This window comes from Aquarana catesbeiana, linkage group LG11, assembly GCF_042186555.1.
Source record: "Aquarana catesbeiana isolate 2022-GZ linkage group LG11, ASM4218655v1, whole genome shotgun sequence".
Classification (NCBI taxonomy): domain Eukaryota; kingdom Metazoa; phylum Chordata; class Amphibia; order Anura; family Ranidae; genus Aquarana; species Aquarana catesbeiana.
Genome location: NC_133334.1, coordinates 278,914,274 through 278,934,562, shown reverse-complemented (window position 1 = coordinate 278,934,562; position 20,289 = coordinate 278,914,274). Strand labels below are relative to the sequence as shown.

The following is a 20,289-nucleotide window of genomic DNA, read 5'->3' as shown; positions in this document are numbered from 1 at the left end:
AATCACATCCCCATCTAAGGGATACAAACTGCTGCAAAAGTGGAAAATCATCTCAGATGAACACACCTCCTCCTCTGACGACAGGAACCTCAACAAAGTCCCTCCAGATTGGCAGCAAGCCGCAGCTTACAAATGATAACAGCCACCCTAAGCCTAGAAAGGTAGGCCTCATATCATTAGCCCAACACAGGGCCCCGCTCATTGGAGCTTATACCACCCCACAAGCTCCCAAAGCCTGAGCAGACATGATCTGCACAAGGGTTATCATAACCCTCCTTTTAAGTTTCAGTTTGTTTGGTTTTCTTCTTTTGTTTTGCTCTCCACTTTTCCCTATTTTACAGGAACTATTCCCACCATTCTATCCAGAAGAATCTATTGAATACCCTTACCACGTTCAAGATACTCAAGAAACCAACATGAATGTCCACAAGAAGAACAAAAGAACAACGTTTAGAAACATGCAACCTTCCACTACTCCTAACTGTAAGTACGTTTATCATCAAACACAAGCACACCATTTAAAATACCAAGATGCCAATTAACATTCTATCAGTAAATGCCCACGGCTTAAACCACCCAGCTAAGAGAACATCTCTATGGAGAGAAGCAGATACATCTAAATGCGATATACTATGCGTCCAAGAGACCCACTTCCACCAAAAGGCACCACCTAAATGTTCACATAAATCCTTCCAACATTTTTTCTTCTCTAACATGCCAGCAAAAAAAAGAGGAGTGATGATTGCAGTAAAGGATATAATCGCTTTCAACTTAATCTCCACTACGACGGACACAGCAGGTCGTTATCTCATAATAATATGCGATATCAACAACATCCGATACACCCTACTCAATGTCTACGTACCCAATAAACGGCAAATCAAATTTTTACATGGGCTCATGAGGAAAGTAAAGAACTTACACCAAGGCTCTCTCATAATATGCGGGGACTTTAACATCGTTCCGGATCCACAAATGGACTCTACTACAGCCCCTACTAAAAGAACATATTCTCTAAACAATTTTTTACGCTCCCATGACTTATTCGACACTTGGCGTTGTCTGCACGCCAATGAAAAGGATTATTCTTTCTTTTCACATAGACACTGTACGTATACGAGAATTGACCTGATCCTGACAGACAAGTGGCTATTGCAAAAAGTGACTCAGGTAATAATAGGAACAATAGCGTGGTCAGACCATGCTCCTGTTCTACTTACACTTAAGGATTCTTACCCTACCACCGCCGCTTATATGTGGCGCGCTAACTCCCACATCATCCAAAACCCTAAAACTAAAAAATTATTGGAAGACCACTTGTCCAGTTATTTTCGGGTCAATTCACCATCTACAAATGATGCCTCTCTATTATGGAATGCCCATAAGGCATATATAAGGGGAATATTTATACAACTAGGAGCAAGGTTCAGGAAGCAGCGGCAGCAAAACATCGCAAATTTACTAAAAGAAATTGACACTTTAGAAGCTCTTAATAAAAGCAACCCCACCCCCTCTATAAGCACTACACTTACTGAATTAAGACATAAACTCAGAATAGTATTAATACAAACACACGAACTAACAGAAAAACAATCAAAAGCGTCCTTCTATTCCACCAACAATAAGGCCGGTAAAGCATTAGCAAGGAGGATACAAGGACAACGCTTTAAGACCAAAGTAGCCCACATTATACATCCAAACACAAAGCAAAAAATATATGATCCACAAGGTATCGCAGACGCATTTAGCGACTATTATGGTTTTCTATATAACCTACACAAAGATGATAAAACACCGCAACCCACACCAGAAACAATAAACGACTTTCTTTCCAACATAGATCTTCCTACACTCACACCATCTCAACTACAAACGCTCAACTTACCATTTTCCATGACGGAGTTACTAAACACTATAAAAACACTCCCAAACAACAAATCACCAGGACCAGATGGTCTAACAGGCGAGTACTATAGGAATTTCCAGTCGATTTTAAGTCCACACCTCCTTAAGGTGTACGATAGAGCTGCTGCCTCTGCTTCCTTCCCTTCTGAAATGCTCGAAGCAATTATTGTGACACTACCTAAACCTGGGAAGACACCGGATCAACCCCAAAATTTCGGACCAATTTCATTACTAAACAACGATTTGAAAATATACGCCAAAATGATAGCACTTAGAATGATAAATATACTCCCTACCTTAATTGACCCAGACCAATCAGGTTTTACCAAAGGAAGACAGGCATCAGATGCGACCAGACGCCTAATAAATATAATCCACATAGCTAGGAGAACTCGAACGCCTTCTCTGCTTCTAGCATTGGATGCGGAGAAGGCGTTTGATAGGGTGCATTGGTTATATCTGTCACAAACCCTAGAAAGATTCGGACTAACAGGACACATCCTATCCGCCATCCTGGCCTTGTACACTGCCCCGTCAGCAAGAGTATATACATCAGGCATGTTATCTAGATCCTTCGGGATTTCAAATGGCACGAGGCAGGGGTGCCCCTTGTCCCCCCTCATTTTCAATTTACTCATGGAACCACTAGCAGCCAAAATTAGACAATCACCCCAAATACAAGGCTTTATGATCAATAAAAGTAAACACGTCATAAGTCTTTTCGCTGATGATGTGATCCTGATGCTTACTGATCCGGTGTCTTCCTTGGAAAAAGTATGCTCCCTACTAAGAGACTACGGCAAAGTATCATATTATAAGGTGAATGATACCAAATCATACATACTAGATCTAGGAGTATCCCAACAAAACAAAATAGAATTACAAGCTAAATACCCATATATATGGAACAATCACATGATCAATTATTTGGGGATTAACCTTACCTCACATCCTGAACAACTGTTTAAAGCAAACTACCTACCACTTGAAGGGAAGGTAAAAGAAGGAACACAAAAACTTAGCAAACTTATACTATCATGGTCAGGTAGACTCGCAGCATTTAAGATGCAAATATTACCTCAAATACTGTATGTTTTTCGAACAATTCCCATACCAGCACCAAAAACCTTCTTTAAAAATCTACAACGTATACTAACTACCTTTTTATGGGAGGGTAAAAAAGCACGCAGCTCCTTCTCTAAACTCAGCAAAGCAAAAAAAGCGGGAGGAGTAGGAGCCCCAATTTTGGGGGACTACCACATGGCGGCAGTATTAGCGCAGATCAGAGGGTGGTTTCCTAATCATGCAACACCACTCTGGGGAAACCTAGAATAATCTCAAATACCAGGGGGGAACCTATACTACTTCATTCTGGCCTCACCTTTCCAAATCCAAAAATATAACCATTTATCCCCCACAATACTAGCGACACAAGCTTGCTGGAAAAAATTAACAGCAATCAATCCTATACCAACACCCACTATTCATCTAGATATACCCATTGAAGCAATAGCAATAACTGTCCCTAACTTATGCTTAACCAAGTGGTCGTCTATAGGAATAAAATGGATTTCCAACCTATTTAAAGATGATAAATTAAAATCTTTTATTCAACTACAATCAGAATTTGACCTTCCAGCCTCTGAACAATTTAACTACATACGAATATCCTCATTCCTCAGGAATAACAAACTCCTACAATGCAAATTATTTTGGAAAATACATATTTATCTTACCTCTACAGTGAGTCGCAAGGGAGGAATTTCACTATTCTATGATTTTTTTGGCAACAAATCTATCCTAGAAAAATCTAATCCTATGAAAGCATGGGAAAGAGACCTAGAAACATCTTATACTGAAAACCAGTGGCACAAAGCACTACAATACATATACTCAGCCACCAAAAGTACAAACATGTGGGAACTATCCCATAAAATTACACAAAGGTGGTATTTAACGCCATACAGACTAGCAAAATTTGATCCCTCAACACCTCCATTATGCTGGAGAAATTGCTTACAAACAGGAACCTTGTTCCACATTCTGTGGACATGTGGGAAATTAGCAGCATTCTGGCCCAAAGTATTCATAATTCTCCAACAAGTCATAGGATCAACTATCCAACTCTCACCAGAATTGGCCATATTAAACTTAGGCATCGAAAACATCCCCTACCTATTCAGATCATTTACTACACACTTATTCCTAGCAGCTAAGTTGGTGATACTTAGACTCTGGAGATCCCCTAATCTTCCAAATATCGCAGATGTAGTACGCACACTTACAATCCACTTTACCTATGAAAGCATGTTAGCCTATAGGGAAGGGAAATACGCAGAATTCATTAAACATTGGGAACCATGGATAGAATGGTATAAAAACTATAATAAAACTACAAAACAACATCTCTAGTGGACATAAAATGGGAAAATAAAACCATACACTATAAATGGGAAAAAATTTTTTTACGTAAGTAAAAATCAACACAGAAATCCATCCTCAGGAAACTAGTTCCTACTCCCCTCTTTCCCCACCTTTTCGATTCCTTTTTAAATCTTTATTTTAAGTTTACAATTCCTCAGTTTCAAGTTAAATCTTCTAATAGTTTATCTCTCATTACATAAGAAGATGACAGTACGTACTACTGGAAATATACATTTAACTTACAAAAAAGAAAGGAATGGTAGAAGATACACAGCAGGCAGCTCCTCATTCCCGGTCGCAGTTAGTTCCCAGAGGGGCGATCGGGACGGAGGGACAGACCAAAGGTTAAGAGGAATGATAAGTGTTCTTATGGATAACGTTTTATAGAACAAATATTTGTATCTTTCTTTTTTTCTTTGAAATATGTACTTGTACTGTACTAACTTTTCAAAGCTTTTCATCTTCTGTAATGCTGAAAAATGAATAAAAACTATTGTTGAAATAATGCTTTAAATCAACAAAAAATATTTAAAAAGAAATGACAAAGCAAAAAAAAAAAAAACAGCTAAATAAATAAAAATAATAAAAATAATAATAATAATAACAAATAAATGTGTATGTATATATATGTATATAGAATTGTTGTCATTGTCCTCATTGTTATTATTAATTAATGATCAATAATAAATGTTAGTCTTTGGGTTTCATACTGCTTTAAATCAACCAAAAATGACATATATTTTTATATATTCTATCTATCTATCTAAATATATATATATATATATATATATATATATATATATATATATATATATTATTAACAATAATAACAATAATATAATAGTAATATTTTATATATATATATATATATATATATATATATATATATATATATATATATATATATATATATATATATATATATATTTATTTATTTATTTATTTATAATTAATGATATGATTATTATTGTTGTTGTTATTATTATTTATATATTTATTAGTATAAAAATTAGTATAAAAATGATGGTTATTATTATTATTGTTGTTGTTATGATTATGATGATTATTATTAATATTATGATTTATGAAATGTGTGAATTTGTGTCCTTTATAACTTCCTGAAATTCAGTTTGAAGTCATTGGATCTGTGGGGGATATTGGCTCTGCGATGTGCGTTTGTCTCTCTCAGCGCTGCGTCTGGATTGGGTACAGAACTCATTTCCCCTCCAGGTCGGTCCTCAAAGCAATATACATTTCCTCTCCATCTTCAATCCAAATGGCAAGCTATTTAATAGATGAAATTTTACACCTTCCCGGTTGTTTCTTTGCAGATAGGCGATCGATTTAGCGGCGTAGTGATCCCCCCCGGGGCGAGTGGCCGCTGTTTTTATATTAAATTGTAAAGCCCGGGTAATATTGCAAACGCCGCTGATAGCTTTTTATTGGAAAGCATTAGTCGTGTTGTCGGCTAACAATGCAATTTAGACCTCTTCCCGCACATTTTACATTCCTATTTCACAAAGACTCAAAAAAAAGGGGGGGGGGGGCGCAGACCGTCTCGGGTTGGAGGAGTGTATGGCGCCGGTGGTGGGAGGAACAGGGGACACGTTTATGGAAAACGTTATTCTATTTGCTGTGCACAACACGGCTTGATTTGACTACAAGATCCATCGAAATATGATTTTCAGAAAAAAAAAAAACACAATATGAATTTTTATTTTATTAAGAAAACAATCAATGTAAGTTTGCTCATTTTTAACTACTTCAGCTCCAACTCCTGAACACCCAGCATGGACCAGAGCAGTGGTCTCCACACTTACCCTGGGGCCGGATGTGGCCCTTTGCTTGCCTTTATGTGGCCCATGGAGCACTATTCCTCCCACTGACACCAATGATGGGGCACTATTCCTCCCACTGACACCAATGATGGGGCACTATTCCTCCCACTGACACCAATGATGGGACACTATTCCTCCCACTGACACCAATGATGGGGCACTATTCCTCCCACTGACACCAATGATGGGGCACTATTCCTCCCACTGACACCAATGATGGGACGCTATTCCTCCCACTGATACCAATGATGGGACACTATTCCTCCCACTGACACCAATGATGGGACACTATTCCTCCCACTGACACCAATGATGGGACACTATTCCTCCCACTGATACCAATGATGGGGCACTATTCCTCCCACTGACACCAATGATGGGGCACTATTCCTCCCAATGACACCAATGATGGGACACTATTCCTCCCACTGATACCAATGATGGGGCACTATTCCTCCCACTGACACCAATGATGGGGCACTATTCCTCCCACTGACACCAATGATGGGACACTATTCCTCCCACTGATACCAATGATGGGGCACTATTCCTCCCACTGACACCAATGATGGGACACTATTCCTCCCACTGACACCAATGATGGGACACTATTCCTCCCACTGACACCAATGATGGGACACTATTCCTCCCACTGACACCAATGATGGGGCACTATTCCTCCCACTGACACCAATGATGGGACACTATTCCTCCCACTGACATCAATGACGGGGCACTATTCCTCCCACTGACACCAATGATGGGACACTATTCCTCCCACTGACATCAATGATGGGGCACTATTCCTCCCACTGACACCAATGATGGGACACTATTCCTCCCACTGATACCAGTGATGGGGCACTATTCCTCCCACTGATACCAATGATGGGACACTATTCCTCCCATTGACACCAATGATGGGGCACTATTCCTTCCACTGAACACCAAGGATGGGACACTATTCCTCCCACTGACACCAATGATGGGACACTATTCCTCCCACTGACACCAATGATGGGGCACTATTCCTTCTACTGACACCAATGATGGTACACTATTCCTCCCACTGACACCAATGATGGGACACTATTCCTCCCACTGACACCAATGATGGGACACTATTCCTTCTACTGACACCAATGATGGGACACTATTCCTCTCACTGACACCAATGATGGGACAATATTCCTCCCACTGATACCAATGCTGGGCCACTATTCCTCCCACTGACGCCAATGATGGGACACTATTCCTCCCACTGACACGAATGATGGGGCACTATTCTCTCCACTGACACCAATGATGGGGCACTATTCTCTCCACTGACACCAAGAATGGGCCATTTTCTACTCCCACTGACCACAATCTGGCCCCCCCCTAAATCCTGAAGGATCCCTCAACTACTTATACAAATATAGCCCTTGAAGCATCCCATGTAAATACCAACTCTGGAGCTCCCTATACTACCAACATAAATGCCACCCCTTGAGATCCCTATACTAGCACCCCTATCAAGAGGTCTCCTATGCATGACACATGACTAAGCCCCCCAGAAAAGTCTCCTCACTCTTTCTCACTTTGCCACAACAAGAATAAGTCATCTGCAGTCACCACATCACCGCCTTGTATCTCGAAACCAACCGACTAGATCGGCACTCACATTGCATTGTTCAGCTCGTGTGATGAAAACGGCAAAACTCTCTTTGTACATTATTGTAAAACCTTTCATAAACAGCTTATAATAAAAGTAAGGCTAACTTAGGCTGAGAGTGGACAATGGCATTTCAATAAAATTACTATAATCATATAAAGGCAGCGCTCTTTTTTCAAGGCAATCTCAAGAGAATTGCTCAATATACGTTATGTAATTCAAAACACCGAGCACCATTATTTCGTGCTTTAAAACAAAAAGGCCACAAATGTCGTCTCTTCATCCGGCTATTCATTACGGGGCTAAATTCATGATTTTTGACAGTGACTCAGCGGGAGGCAAATAAATTGCCTTGATTGGAGGTTATATTCCTCAAAGTTGTTCTGTTCAAGGTAAAATGTTCTTAAAATCATAATTTTAACAAAAGCAGAAAACAAAGAGTGCCTGTACAGCAAATGATAGAAATCAGGTGTTTCCGTGAAGGGTATTGCTTCTACATCATACAATGACATTTTAGACAATTGTCCGCTGGCGCTGTTATTAGTTTGGAGAAGGCTTTTTCTTTTTGTTCCAGTAGCACTGCACCCCTGTGTACACTGCCATGTCCATAAAGACGTGGTTTGATGGGTTTGGTGTGGAGGAACTCAAGTGGCCTTCACAAAGCCCTGATCTCAACCCTACTGAACACCTTTTGGGATGAATTGGAATGAGCCAGATCTTCTAAACCAACATCTCACTAAAGACGTGGTTTTATGAGTTTGATGTGGAGGAACTCAAGTGGCCTTCACAAAGCCCTGACCTCAACCCTACTGAACACCTTTTGGATGAATTGGAATGAGCCAGGTCTTCTCAACCAACATCTCCATAAAGACATGGTTTTATGGGTTTGGTGTGGAGGAACTCGAGTAGCCTTCACAAAGCTCTGATATCATCCCTACTGAACACCTTTGGGTTGAATTGCAATGAGCCAGATCTTCTCAACCAACATCTCCCTAAAAACATGGTTTTAGTTTTATGAGTTTGGTGTGGAGGAACTTGAGTGGCCTTCACAAAGCCCTGATCTCAACCCTACTGAACACCTTTTGGGATGAATTGGAATGAGCCAGATCTTCTAAACCAACATCTCACTAAAGACGTGGTTTTATGAGTTTGATGTGGAAGAACTCAAGTGGCCTTCACAAAGCTCTGACCTCAACTCTACTGAACACCTTTTGGATGAATTGGAATGAGCCAGGTCTTCTCAACCAACATCTCCCATAAAGACATGGTTTTATGGGTTTAGTGTGGAGGAACTCGAGTGGCCTTCACAAAGCTCTGATATCATCCCTACTGAACACCTTTGGGTTGAATTGCAATGAGCCAGATCTTCTCAACCAACATCTCCCTAAAGACATGGTTTTAGTTTTATGAGTTTGGTGTGGAGGAACTTGAGTGGCCTTCGCAGACCCCCAGCACCAGATATGTATTAGTTCACTTTAAGATATGGTTCCCAGGCTCAGCGATCGGTTACGTAAACCTGGGAACCACCGGGAACTGGTTTTGGGTGGGACCCCTCCCGACGCTTCTAAAAGTGATCCCACAGTGAATCTGCTGTGGGGATCACTTTTATCTGAATGTCTGGTGCCTGAGGGAAAAGAAAATACTGTGGTTTTGGCATCTAGCTGCAGCCATAACCCCGGTATTTAACGTCAAACAAATGACGTATTTTTCCACCCAGTTAGGCAAGTAGTTAAAGCAGAGTGAAAAAAAAAATTAAAAGTCAGCATCTACAAATACTGCAGCTGCTGACTTTTAATATTAGGACACTTACCTGTCCAGGGTGCCCGTGATGTCCTCACCCGAAGCCGATCTGTCCCTTGGCTCCCGGGTGCAGGCGCTGGCATCTTCAGTAAGGAAATCAGGAAGTGAAGCCTTGCGGCTTCACAGCCTGGTTCAATACTGGGCATGCGTGAGTCACGCTGCGCATGCTCACTGGTCCCTGCTGTCTTCTGGGACCCATGTGTCTCCCAGAAGACAGCAGGGGGGACAGGGGAGGGGCCGAACATGGCGTAGTAGATCGCTGCGGATCGCTGCAGATCTTTTGACAGATAATATCTGTATTATACAGGTATCTGCTCCCCTTTGAAAGGTGCCAAATGTGACACCGGAGGGGGGGAGGTACCGGAAAAGGGGAAGTTTCATTTTTGGGTGGAACTTCACTTTAAACAGGAAGTGAAGTGGCAGGAAGTTCACCTAACAGGAAGTGAAATTGGGGGCAGGAAGGATAACCGACCATGTGGCTTTTTACAGATTACACAGAGCTGACCGGGATGAGGGAATAGGGGAGGTGGTTGCCGTGTTCTCTGCCCAAGTGAGGACTCCATCTTGCCCTTCGGAGGAAGAATGAATCAACCATCAGAAATTATTGAAGCCCCATCAGCGGGAAAGGAAATGAGGTGCAAAGTGAGAGACAGCAGTAAAACAACTTGCAAAACGCTCCAAACCGTCCCCCAAAACCAAAAGAAAATAGCTTTGGCAAGGCCTCTACCTTAAATATAAAATGGATTGCCAATGTTCTGAACATGCATACCTTAATAAAAGAAAAAAACCTCATACGTTCCATAGAGCTGCAGATAAAAATATCTCTTTGTTTGGCCCCAGCCTCGGAAAGATTGTGCGCCCCTTGCCTGGAGCACCCCCCCAAAAAAAAATCAACCAACGAGTTCCTACCATTTAAGACGAGCTGGTCTTCCAGGAACTCCAGCGGCTGCTCTATGTAAAATATCTTCTGTTGGAATCCCGGGATGCAGTCGAAATCTCGTGCAACGGCAAATGCGAGAACCTGTGGGAACAAAGCGATCCGTTTTAGAATCAAACGCTTTTGGGATGCAGAAGAGTGTTTGCAAACAGCGGGGTCTTTTTTTTTTCAGCCTTCTAGGAAACTGACAAAACACCCCGTTCTGCTTCTTCCGAGGATTAAAGCAGAGGCATGGCTTCCACGTATCAGCTGTCACGCTCCTTTCTAAATATAAGGAGATATCAAAAAGCTTTCAGTCCCTAAGATCTATGTTGATGTCATTTCTGCCTCTAAAGAATTGCATCTTTCACCACTAGCTTGAAGACATTCGGAATCTGGCTGTACTCACTGAAGCTGTTGGGGGTTGAGAATGAAATACGAACTTAAAACGTAAAGCTTTCAAACCCCTCAAAGGTTTCAGAACTTTCACAATGTGATACCATTTTTTTTTTAAAAGTGGACGTTTCAATAACTTTACAAGTCTGCATGAATAAATTCATGACATGTTACACCACAGAGCAGCCTTTCTCCACCCTTTTAAACACAAAGGAACCCTTGAAATAACGATCAGGTCTCAGGGAACCCCATAAATAATCTACAATCCATGGTGCTTTAGTGTGGTGGTCAATGGGAAGAATGTTTTTCCATTGGTGGTTAGTGGGGGGAATGCTTCTATTACAGATAGCTAATAAAATCATTGGTATCAATGATTACATATCTGAGAAGCAGCAATTGTTCATTGTTCAAGGAACCCCATAAAACCTCAGGAGGAACCCTAGAGATCCCTAGAGATCCAGAGAACTCTGGTTGAGAACGGCTGTCATAGAGCAACAATATCCACTTAAAGACCAAGGCCTTTTCTGACACTTTTTGTTTATATTTAAAAATCAGTATTTTCTGCTCGAAAATTACTTAGAACCCCCAAACATTATATATATCTGTACACCATATTGTCAAAAGTATTGGGACGCCTGCCTTTACACGCACATGAACTTTAATGGCATCCCAGTCTTGGTCCGTAGGGTTCAATATTGAATTGGCCCACCTTTTGCAGCTATAACAGCTTCAACTCTTATGGGAAGGCCGTCCACAAGGTTTAGGAGTGTGTCTATGGGAATGTTTGGCCATTCTTCCAGAAGGGCATTTGTGAGGTCGGGCACTGATTTTGGATGAGAAGGCCTGGCTCGCAGTCTCCGCTATAATTATTCCCAAAGGTGTTCTATCAGGTTGAAGTCAACCCCTAAAAAACAGCCCCACACCATAATCTCCCCTCCACCAAATGACTTGGACCAGTGCACAAATCAAGGTCCATAAAGACATCAACGAGCGAGTTTGGGATGAAGGAACTTGACCAGGCCAATCAAAGTTCCCCCACCCCAAACTCGCTCATCCATGTCTTTATGGACCTTGCTTTGTGCACTGGTCCAAATCATTTGGTGGAGGGGGGATTATGGTGTGGGGTTGTTTTTTAGGGGTTGGGCTTGGCCCCTTAGTTCCAGTGAAGGGAACGCTTAAGGTGTCAGCATACCAAGACATTTTGGATAATTTCATGCTCCCAACTTTGTGGGAACAGTTTGGGGGACGGCCCCTTCCTGTTCCAACATGACTGCGCACCGGTGCACAAAGCAAGGTTCATAAAGACGTGGATGAGCGAGTTTGAAGTGGAGGAACTTGACTGGCCTGCAGAAAGCCCTGACCTCAACCCAATAGAACACCTTTGGGATTAATTAGAGTGGAGACTGCGAGCCAGGCCTTCTTGTCCAACATCAGTGCCTGACCTCACAAATGCTCTTCTGAAAGAATGGTCAAACATTCCCATAGACACCCTCCTAAACCTTGTGGACAGCCTTCCCAGAAGAGACGAAGCTGTTATAGCTGGCAAAGGGTGGGCCAACTCAATATTGAACCTTACGGACTAAGACTGGGATGCCAATAAAATTCCTGTGCATGTAAAGGCATGCGTCCCAATAATTTTGGTAATATAGTATATATATATATATACACACTATACCACCACACCTGACCCTGGGCCACCAATTGGGTAATTAATTTTTTTTTACCTCTGCACAAAATTAACATAGCTCCCAACTGTTCCTCATGTGGTATAAAACCGCTCTGTCCCTCTTGCCACCTCAATAGTTCATCTTTTTGTTCTGATGTACAGAATACATAAAAAAACTATCAAATGAGTTACATCATGCTCAACCTCTCATCCAATTATTACCTTTGTTATTTTGAAAAGCCAGTATAAAAAAGTAGCAAAAAATCACCTGTGGATTTAACCAATTATTTGTGCTTCATGGTCCATGGAAATGGGGGGGCGCGGTGGAGTTGTGCTAAAAGGTATCCCCTGCATGCATTGACGCTTCCTCACGGTCTTCTCCATTGAACTCTCTCTTCTACGGGTCAACCGTTATGCAACTTGTTACACCCCACAGATAAAACAATACCATTCATTTAATCTACGCAAGGAAAACACCGCCGTCCTTGCAACCACAAGGATAGCAAAACAGACGAGCCCACAAGGCGAAATAAAATAAAACCCGCCGCTGATTGTACGCCAGCCGCAGGTTGAAGTAATCTGTGAGAGGACACATAGGAAAGGCCGGCTTTCTTTCAATTACGTTCCCGCAGACTGCGGTTGTGTTCTCCATTCCTCACCCAACGCTTCTTTTACGCTAAACGCCTATCTCATTACCGATTGCATGGTGGGCAATCATCGTTAACGATGGAACATGAAAAAAAAAGGTTTAAATTACGAGCAGCTTACCGTGATTTGAGGGTTGGAGAAGCTGCTGCACATGACACCGGGCTTTATTTGTAATAAGGGGGGTTAAAGGGATGGTCTCACACAGAAATTGTTACCCCCCCATTTACAAAGGATAATAAACATTTTTTTTTTTACACACATACTTGAGATAGGCACGGACCAAGGCTGTGGTGGACATTTTCCAAATTACAGACCTTAGTGAAGGACACCAAGGTACATTGGTGATCAGTGGGAAGAATGCTCCTTACATTGGTGATCAGTGAGAAGAATGTTCCTTACATTGGTGATCAGTGAGAAGAATGTTCCTTACATTGGTGATCAGTGAGAAGAATGCTCCTTACATTTGTGATCAGTGAGAAGAATGTTCCTTACATTGGTGATCAGTGAGAAGAATGTTCCTTACATTGGTGATCAGTGAGAAGAATGCTCCTTACATTGGTGATCAGTGAGAAGAATGTTCCTTACATTGGTGATCAGTGAGAAGAATGTTCCTTACATTGGTGATCAGTGGGAAGAATGTTCCTTACATTGGTGATCAGTGAGAAGAATGTTCCTTACATTGGTGATCAGTGAGAAGAATGTTTCTTACATTGGTGATCAGTGAGAAGAATGTTCCTTACATTGGTGATCAGTGAGAAGAATGTTCCTTACATTGGTGATCAGTGAGAAGAATGTCCCTTACATTGGTGATCAGTGAGAAGAATGTTCCTTACATTGGTGATCAGTGAGAAGAATGTTCCTTACATTGGTGATCAGTGAGAAGAATGGTCCTTACATTGGTGATCATTGAGAAGAATGTTCCTTACATTGGTGATTAGTGAGAAGAATGCTCCTTACATTGGTGATCAGTGAGAACGAAGAATGTTCCTTACATTGGTGATCAGTGAGAAGAATGTTCCTTACATTGGTGATCAGTGAGAAGAATGTTCCTTACATTGGTGATCAGTGAGAAGAATGTCCCTTACATTGGTGATCAGTGAGAAGAATGTTCCTTACATTGGTGATCAGTGAGAAGAATGTCCCTTACATTGGTGATCAGTGAGAAGAATGTTCCTTACATTGGTGATCAGTGAGAAGAATGTTCCTTACATTGGTGATCAGTGAGAAGAATGGTCCTTACATTGGTGATCAGTGAGAAGAATGTTCCTTACATTGGTGATTAGTGAGAAGAATGCTCCTTACAATGGTGATCAGTGAGAACGAAGAATGTTCCTTACATTGGTGATCAGTGGGAAGAATGTTCCTTACATTGGTGATCAGTGGGAAGAATGTTCCTTACATTGGTGATCAGTGAAAAGAATGTTCCTTACATTGCTGATCAGTGGGAAGAATGTTCCTTACATTGGTGATCAGTGAGAAGAATGTTCCTTACATTGGTGATCAGTGAGAAGAATGTTCCTTACATTGGTGATCAGTGAGAAGAATGTCCCTTACATTGGTGATCAGTGAGAAGAATGTTCCTTACATTGGTGATCAGTGAGAAGAATGTTTCTTACATTGGTGATCAGTGGGAAGAATGTTCCTTACATTGGTGATCAGTGAGAAGAATGTTCCTTACACTTGTGGTTATTAGGAAGAATTACCCCCTTACAGATAGCTAAAAAGATCAATGGTGTCAGTGGAAACTTATTTGAGAGGCAGAAATTGCTCATTGCTTAAGGAACCCCTAGCACCCTCTGTAGGAACCCTGGTTGAGAAACCCTGCCCTAAACCAAAGAAACCAGTCCATACCAGCTTTTGGCCATATGGCCATAGCAGCCTTGTTTTACATATTAAAAAAAACAATCCTAATAACAATACAATCATTTAATAAGGATTAGTGTTGAAGGTCCCAGATTCATATTTCTGTGGGACCAAATCTATACGAAGGGCCCCCATAAGCTCCATACCACCTCAGGAACTATCTCCACCTAACCACAGACAAATTCTGATCCATGACTACTAGGTCCCAAAAAGTTGACTGCACTGAGGAGAGTACGCCATACCAAAGATAAGTTCCTGTCCTTCTCTTATCACCACCAAGCTGACCATCTCAAAGACTGGCTGGCCCCTCAAAAGTCTGAAAGATAATAAACTGGTCTTTTGTTTATTAAGTTTGGAGACCCCTGATCTAATATAACTCAAAAAAGTATTTTCTGTAAAAAAAAAAAAGTAAATTTCGAAAACCCAGTGTGACTCACTGTGCCTGATTTACATTAAATTCAATTATTAGCACTTGCAACTTTGTGCTTCTGTACGTCCTTGGGAAGGTGACTAATACAAAAAAAAGTTGGCTTACCAACAAGATAAACCAATTTATTTTCTTTCCCCCCTCGAGATTTAATCACATTGCATGATTATTAAAGGCCTCTATCTGCATCGTGCTGTTTGTGAAACTTCAAATTAGTTTATGAACAATGTACGATGGTCTGATAGTCGCAGGGAGGAGCGCTGATTTGGGTTGAATACAAAACAACAACAAATGTAAAGGAGAGCTTCAGGTATCATAAAAAACGGTCATAAATAAATGAGTTTGTAAAAGTTATTAACCCTTTCACTGTGGGGTTCTGTCACCCGGTTTGTTTCTCAGAAGGCCAAATTAATTTTCCTTTTTTTCACACGTACCGTACAGGTTGGGATGTTTGCAAAGCCCCCCCATCTCCAAACCATGCATATTTAAAGTCTTATCCCTGTAGAATTAAACTGTATCTAAACCCAAGGTGAGACATCCGGACATCAGGACAGCGGAAACCCTATATCTTCTCCATAACCCAGAGGGATGGTGTTCTGTAGCACTCATAAATAGTAATCCATAGACAGGAGTCCTGTAGTCCTCAGGGTAGGATGGGGTATTCCTCAGGATATCCTGAAGTCCTCAGAATTGGATAAGGTAGTCCTCAGGATGTAAGATGTAGCCTACAGGATAGGGATCATGTAGTCCTTAGAATGGTATAGGGTGGTCCTCAGGACATAGGATGTAGCCCTTAGGGGATGCAGGATAGGGGTCCTGTAGTCCTCAGAGTGAGATAAGGTAGTCTTCAGGATGTTAGATGTAGCCCTAACAATACAGAATAGGGGTTCTGTAGTCCTCAGAATGGGATGGAGTATAGGAGTACCTGATACCAGGATAGGAGTCATGTAGTCCTTAGAATGGGATAGGGTGGTCCTCAGGACATAGGATGTAGCCCTTAGGGGATGCAGGATAGGGGTCCTGTAGTCCTCAGAGTGAGATAAGGTAGTCTTCAGGATGTTAGATGTAGCCCTAATGGTACAGGATAGGGGTTCTGTAGTCCTCAGAATGGGATGGAGTATAGGAGTACCTGATACCAGGATAGGGGTTATGTAGCCCTTAGAATGGGATAGGATGGTCCTCAGGACATAGGATATAACCTTTAGGATACAGGATAGGGGTCCTGTAGTCCTCAGAATGGGATAGGCTAGTCCTCAGGATGTAGGATGTAGCCTTTAGGATATAGGATAGGGGTCCTGTAGTCTATAGAACGGGAAACGGTAGTCATCAGGTTGTAGGATGTAGCCTTCAGGATACAGGTTAGGGGCCCTGTAGTCCTCAGGATGGGACAGGGTATTTCTTGGGATATCCTGTAGTCCTCAGAATGGGATAAGGTAGTCTACAAGATGTAAGATGTAGCCTACAGGATAGGGGTCATGTAGTCCTTAGAATAGGATAGGTTAGTTCTCAGGATGTAGCCTTCAGGATACAGGATAGGGGTCCTGTAGTCTTCATAATGTAGCCCTCATGAGTCAGAATTAGGGTCCTGTAGTAATCAGAGTGGGATAGGGTAGCCCTCAGGATACAGGATAGGGGTTGTGTATTCCTCACAGACAGTCCTCAGGAAACTATCAGCTCACAAGATTTCTGGCAGGATCAACTTTTTTTTTTTTTTTTTTAAATCAAACAAAATGCTTTCAATAGTATAGTTAACAGACCAAAAGGAATTAAATGGGAGAAAATCACTGATGAGGTGTACATGCCCTTTACAGTGCCTTGAAAAAGTATTTATACCCCTTGAAATTTCCCACATTTTGTGACGTTACAACCAAAAACATAAATGTCTTTTAGTGGGATTTTAAGTGATAGACCAACACAAAGTGGCACATAATTGTGAAGTGGAAGGAAAATGATAAAGGTTTTTCAATTTAAAAAAATAAATAAATATGTGAAAAGTGTGGGGGGGGCATTTGTATTGAGCCCCCTTTACTGTGATATCTCTAACTAAAATCTAGTGAAAAAATTGTTATCAGAAGTCACCTAATTAGTAAATAAAGTCCACCTGTGTGTCATTTAATCTCAGTATAAATACAGCTGTTCTGTGAAACCCTCAGAGGTTTGTTAGAGAACCTTAGAGAACAAACAGCATCATGAAGGCCAAGGAACACACCAGACAGGTCAGGGATAAAGTTGTGGAGAAGTATAAAGCAGGGTTAGGTTATAAAAAAATCTCCCAAGCTTTGAACATCTCACGGAGCTCTGTTCAATCCATCATCAGAAAATGGAAAGAGTATGGCACAACTGCAAACCTACCAAGACATGGCCATCCACCTAAACTGACCGGCCCGGCAAGGAGAGCATTCATCAGAGAAGAGCCAAGAGGTCCATGGTAACTCTGGAGGAGCTGCAGAGATCCACAGCTCAGGTGGGAGAATCTGTCCACAGGACAACTATTAGTCGTGTTCTCCACAAATCTGCCCTTTATGGAAGAGTGACAAGAAGAAAGACATTGGTGAAAGAAAGTCATAAGAAGTCCTGTTTGTAGTTTGTGAGAAGCCATGTGGAGGACACAGCAAACATGTGGAAGAAGGTGCTCTGGTCAGATGAGACCAAAAATGAACTTTTTGGCCTAAAAGCAAAATGCTATTTGTGGAGGAAAACTAACACTGCACATCACCCTGAACACACCATCCCCACCGTGAAACATGGTGGTGGCAGCATCATGTGGTGGGGATGCTTTTCTTCAGCAGGGACAGGGAAGCTGGTCAGAGTTGATGGTTGATGGAAGATGGATGGAGACAAATACAGGACAATCTTAGAAGAAAACCTGTTATGCCGCGTACACACGACTGGTTTTGGCGTTGGAATAAACTCCGAAGGTTTCTCCGACAGAACTCCGACGGAATTCCATTCCAGCGATCTTGCCTACACACGGTCAAACCAAAGTCCGACCAAAGTCTGACCGCCCAGAACGCGGTGACGTACAGCACGTACGACGGGACTGGAAAAGGAAGTTCAATAGCCAGTAGCCAATAGCTTCCATCTCCTACTTGCTTCAGAACATGCGTCATTTTTGGTCCTTCGGAACAGCATACAGATGATCGGTTTTCCCGATAGGAATTGGTTCAGTCGGAAATATTTAGAACATGTTCCATTTCTAGGTCCATCAGAATTTTTGAAAAAAAAAGTCCGATGAGCCATGCACACGATCGGAATAAACGATGAAAAGCTTCCGTCTGACTTTTTCTGTTGGACATTCCGCTCGTGTGTACGCGGCTTTAGAGTCTGCAAAAGACTTGATACTGGTGCGGAAGCTCACCTTCCAGCAGGACAACGATCCGAAACATCCAGCCAGAGCTACAATGGAATGGTTTAGATCAAAGTATATTCATGTGTTAGAATGGCCCAGTCACAGTCCAGACCTAAATCACATTGAGAATCTGTGGCAAGACTTGAAAATTGCTGTTCACAGACGCTCTCCATCCAATCTGACAGAGCTTGAGATATTTTGCAAAGAAGAATGGGCAAAAATGTCCCTCTCTAGATGTGCAAAGCTGGTAGAGACATCCCCAAAAGACTTGTAGAGAAAGGGGGTTCTACAAAGTATTGACTCCGGGGGGCACCATACAAATGCCCCCCCCCCCACACTTTTCACATATTTATTTGTAAAAAATGTTGAAAACCATTTATCATTTTCCTTCCACTTCACAATTTTGTGCCACCTTGTGTTGGTCTATCACATAAAATCCCAATAAAATACATTTACGTTTTTTTGGTTGTAACATGACCAAATGTGGAAAATGTTAAGGGGTATGAATACTTTTTCAAGGCACTGTAAATAGGATACTAATAGTTTTATACATGCCTAATGTTTACCAATGAATGTTTTCAGTGATAATACACTATAGTACCTGTTAAGGGGTTTAAACAATTCCCTACTCTATCCAAAACTACAAAATAAAGCTCTGGCTTTAGATATCCTTTAAAAAATAAATACATTAAAAAAGCCACCCTTTTCACACAATCTCCAGTGCTGTTTCCTACAGACCCACTACTTCATGGTCTACTAAGCATTCTTTAACTTGTTCCTTGACATCCAACATCATTACAACCCCTTCAAATGAGTCCAAGGAATCAAGGACAGGCCCCTCAGGGGTGTGGCTTTACGTGCTCTTGACTTACAGGAGAATACCGCACAGACAGGCACTAATGACAGTGCCAATTTCTGCAGCATTCAAGCCTGCCCACCACTGGAAGAAGAAGAAGAAGATCAAAAAAATAAACATTAGGCAGAAATTTGGATGAAGGAAGCTGGGAGGCAATGGGGACTTTAGAAACAGGAGGTGGGATTTGAATTGTATGCATACCCAAAACTTTTTTTTTAAGTTTTAGAATAGAGGGTTGTCAGACTCAGAGACCAGTAGCTATAGCAGTAGAGAGTCTCTCACTGACCAGTTGGATAAGTGAACAAGCAGGTCATCCTTGCAGATGATGCAGGCTCATCTGAGGTACAGGGGTCTAAGTACTAACTGGTGTTCACCAGAGCTCCTAAAGGTGGGGATGGGTTTTGATTTGTGTGGACACCAGGTTGCAGTCACCAGGAGGTGAGCAAGACATGGTCCAGTAGCAGATATAGCAGGTAGGGGTCAAGCAGAAGCATAGTCAGTAAGCAAGCCAAAGGTCAGTAATGGGTGGTTGCAGCTTGTGATCCAG

General features: G+C 41.7%; 1 protein-coding gene across 1 annotated transcript in view; it reads right to left on the bottom strand.

Moving 5' to 3' along the window:
• The window catches only part of CDH13 (cadherin 13), a 902,416-nt gene that overhangs the window by 671,256 nt on the left and 210,871 nt on the right, over positions 1-20,289 (bottom strand). The window contains exon 2 of the mRNA XM_073605913.1: positions 10,531-10,642. Within this exon, the coding sequence (XP_073462014.1) occupies positions 10,531-10,642 (112 nt within the window). The remainder of the gene's footprint in view (positions 1-10,530; positions 10,643-20,289) is intronic.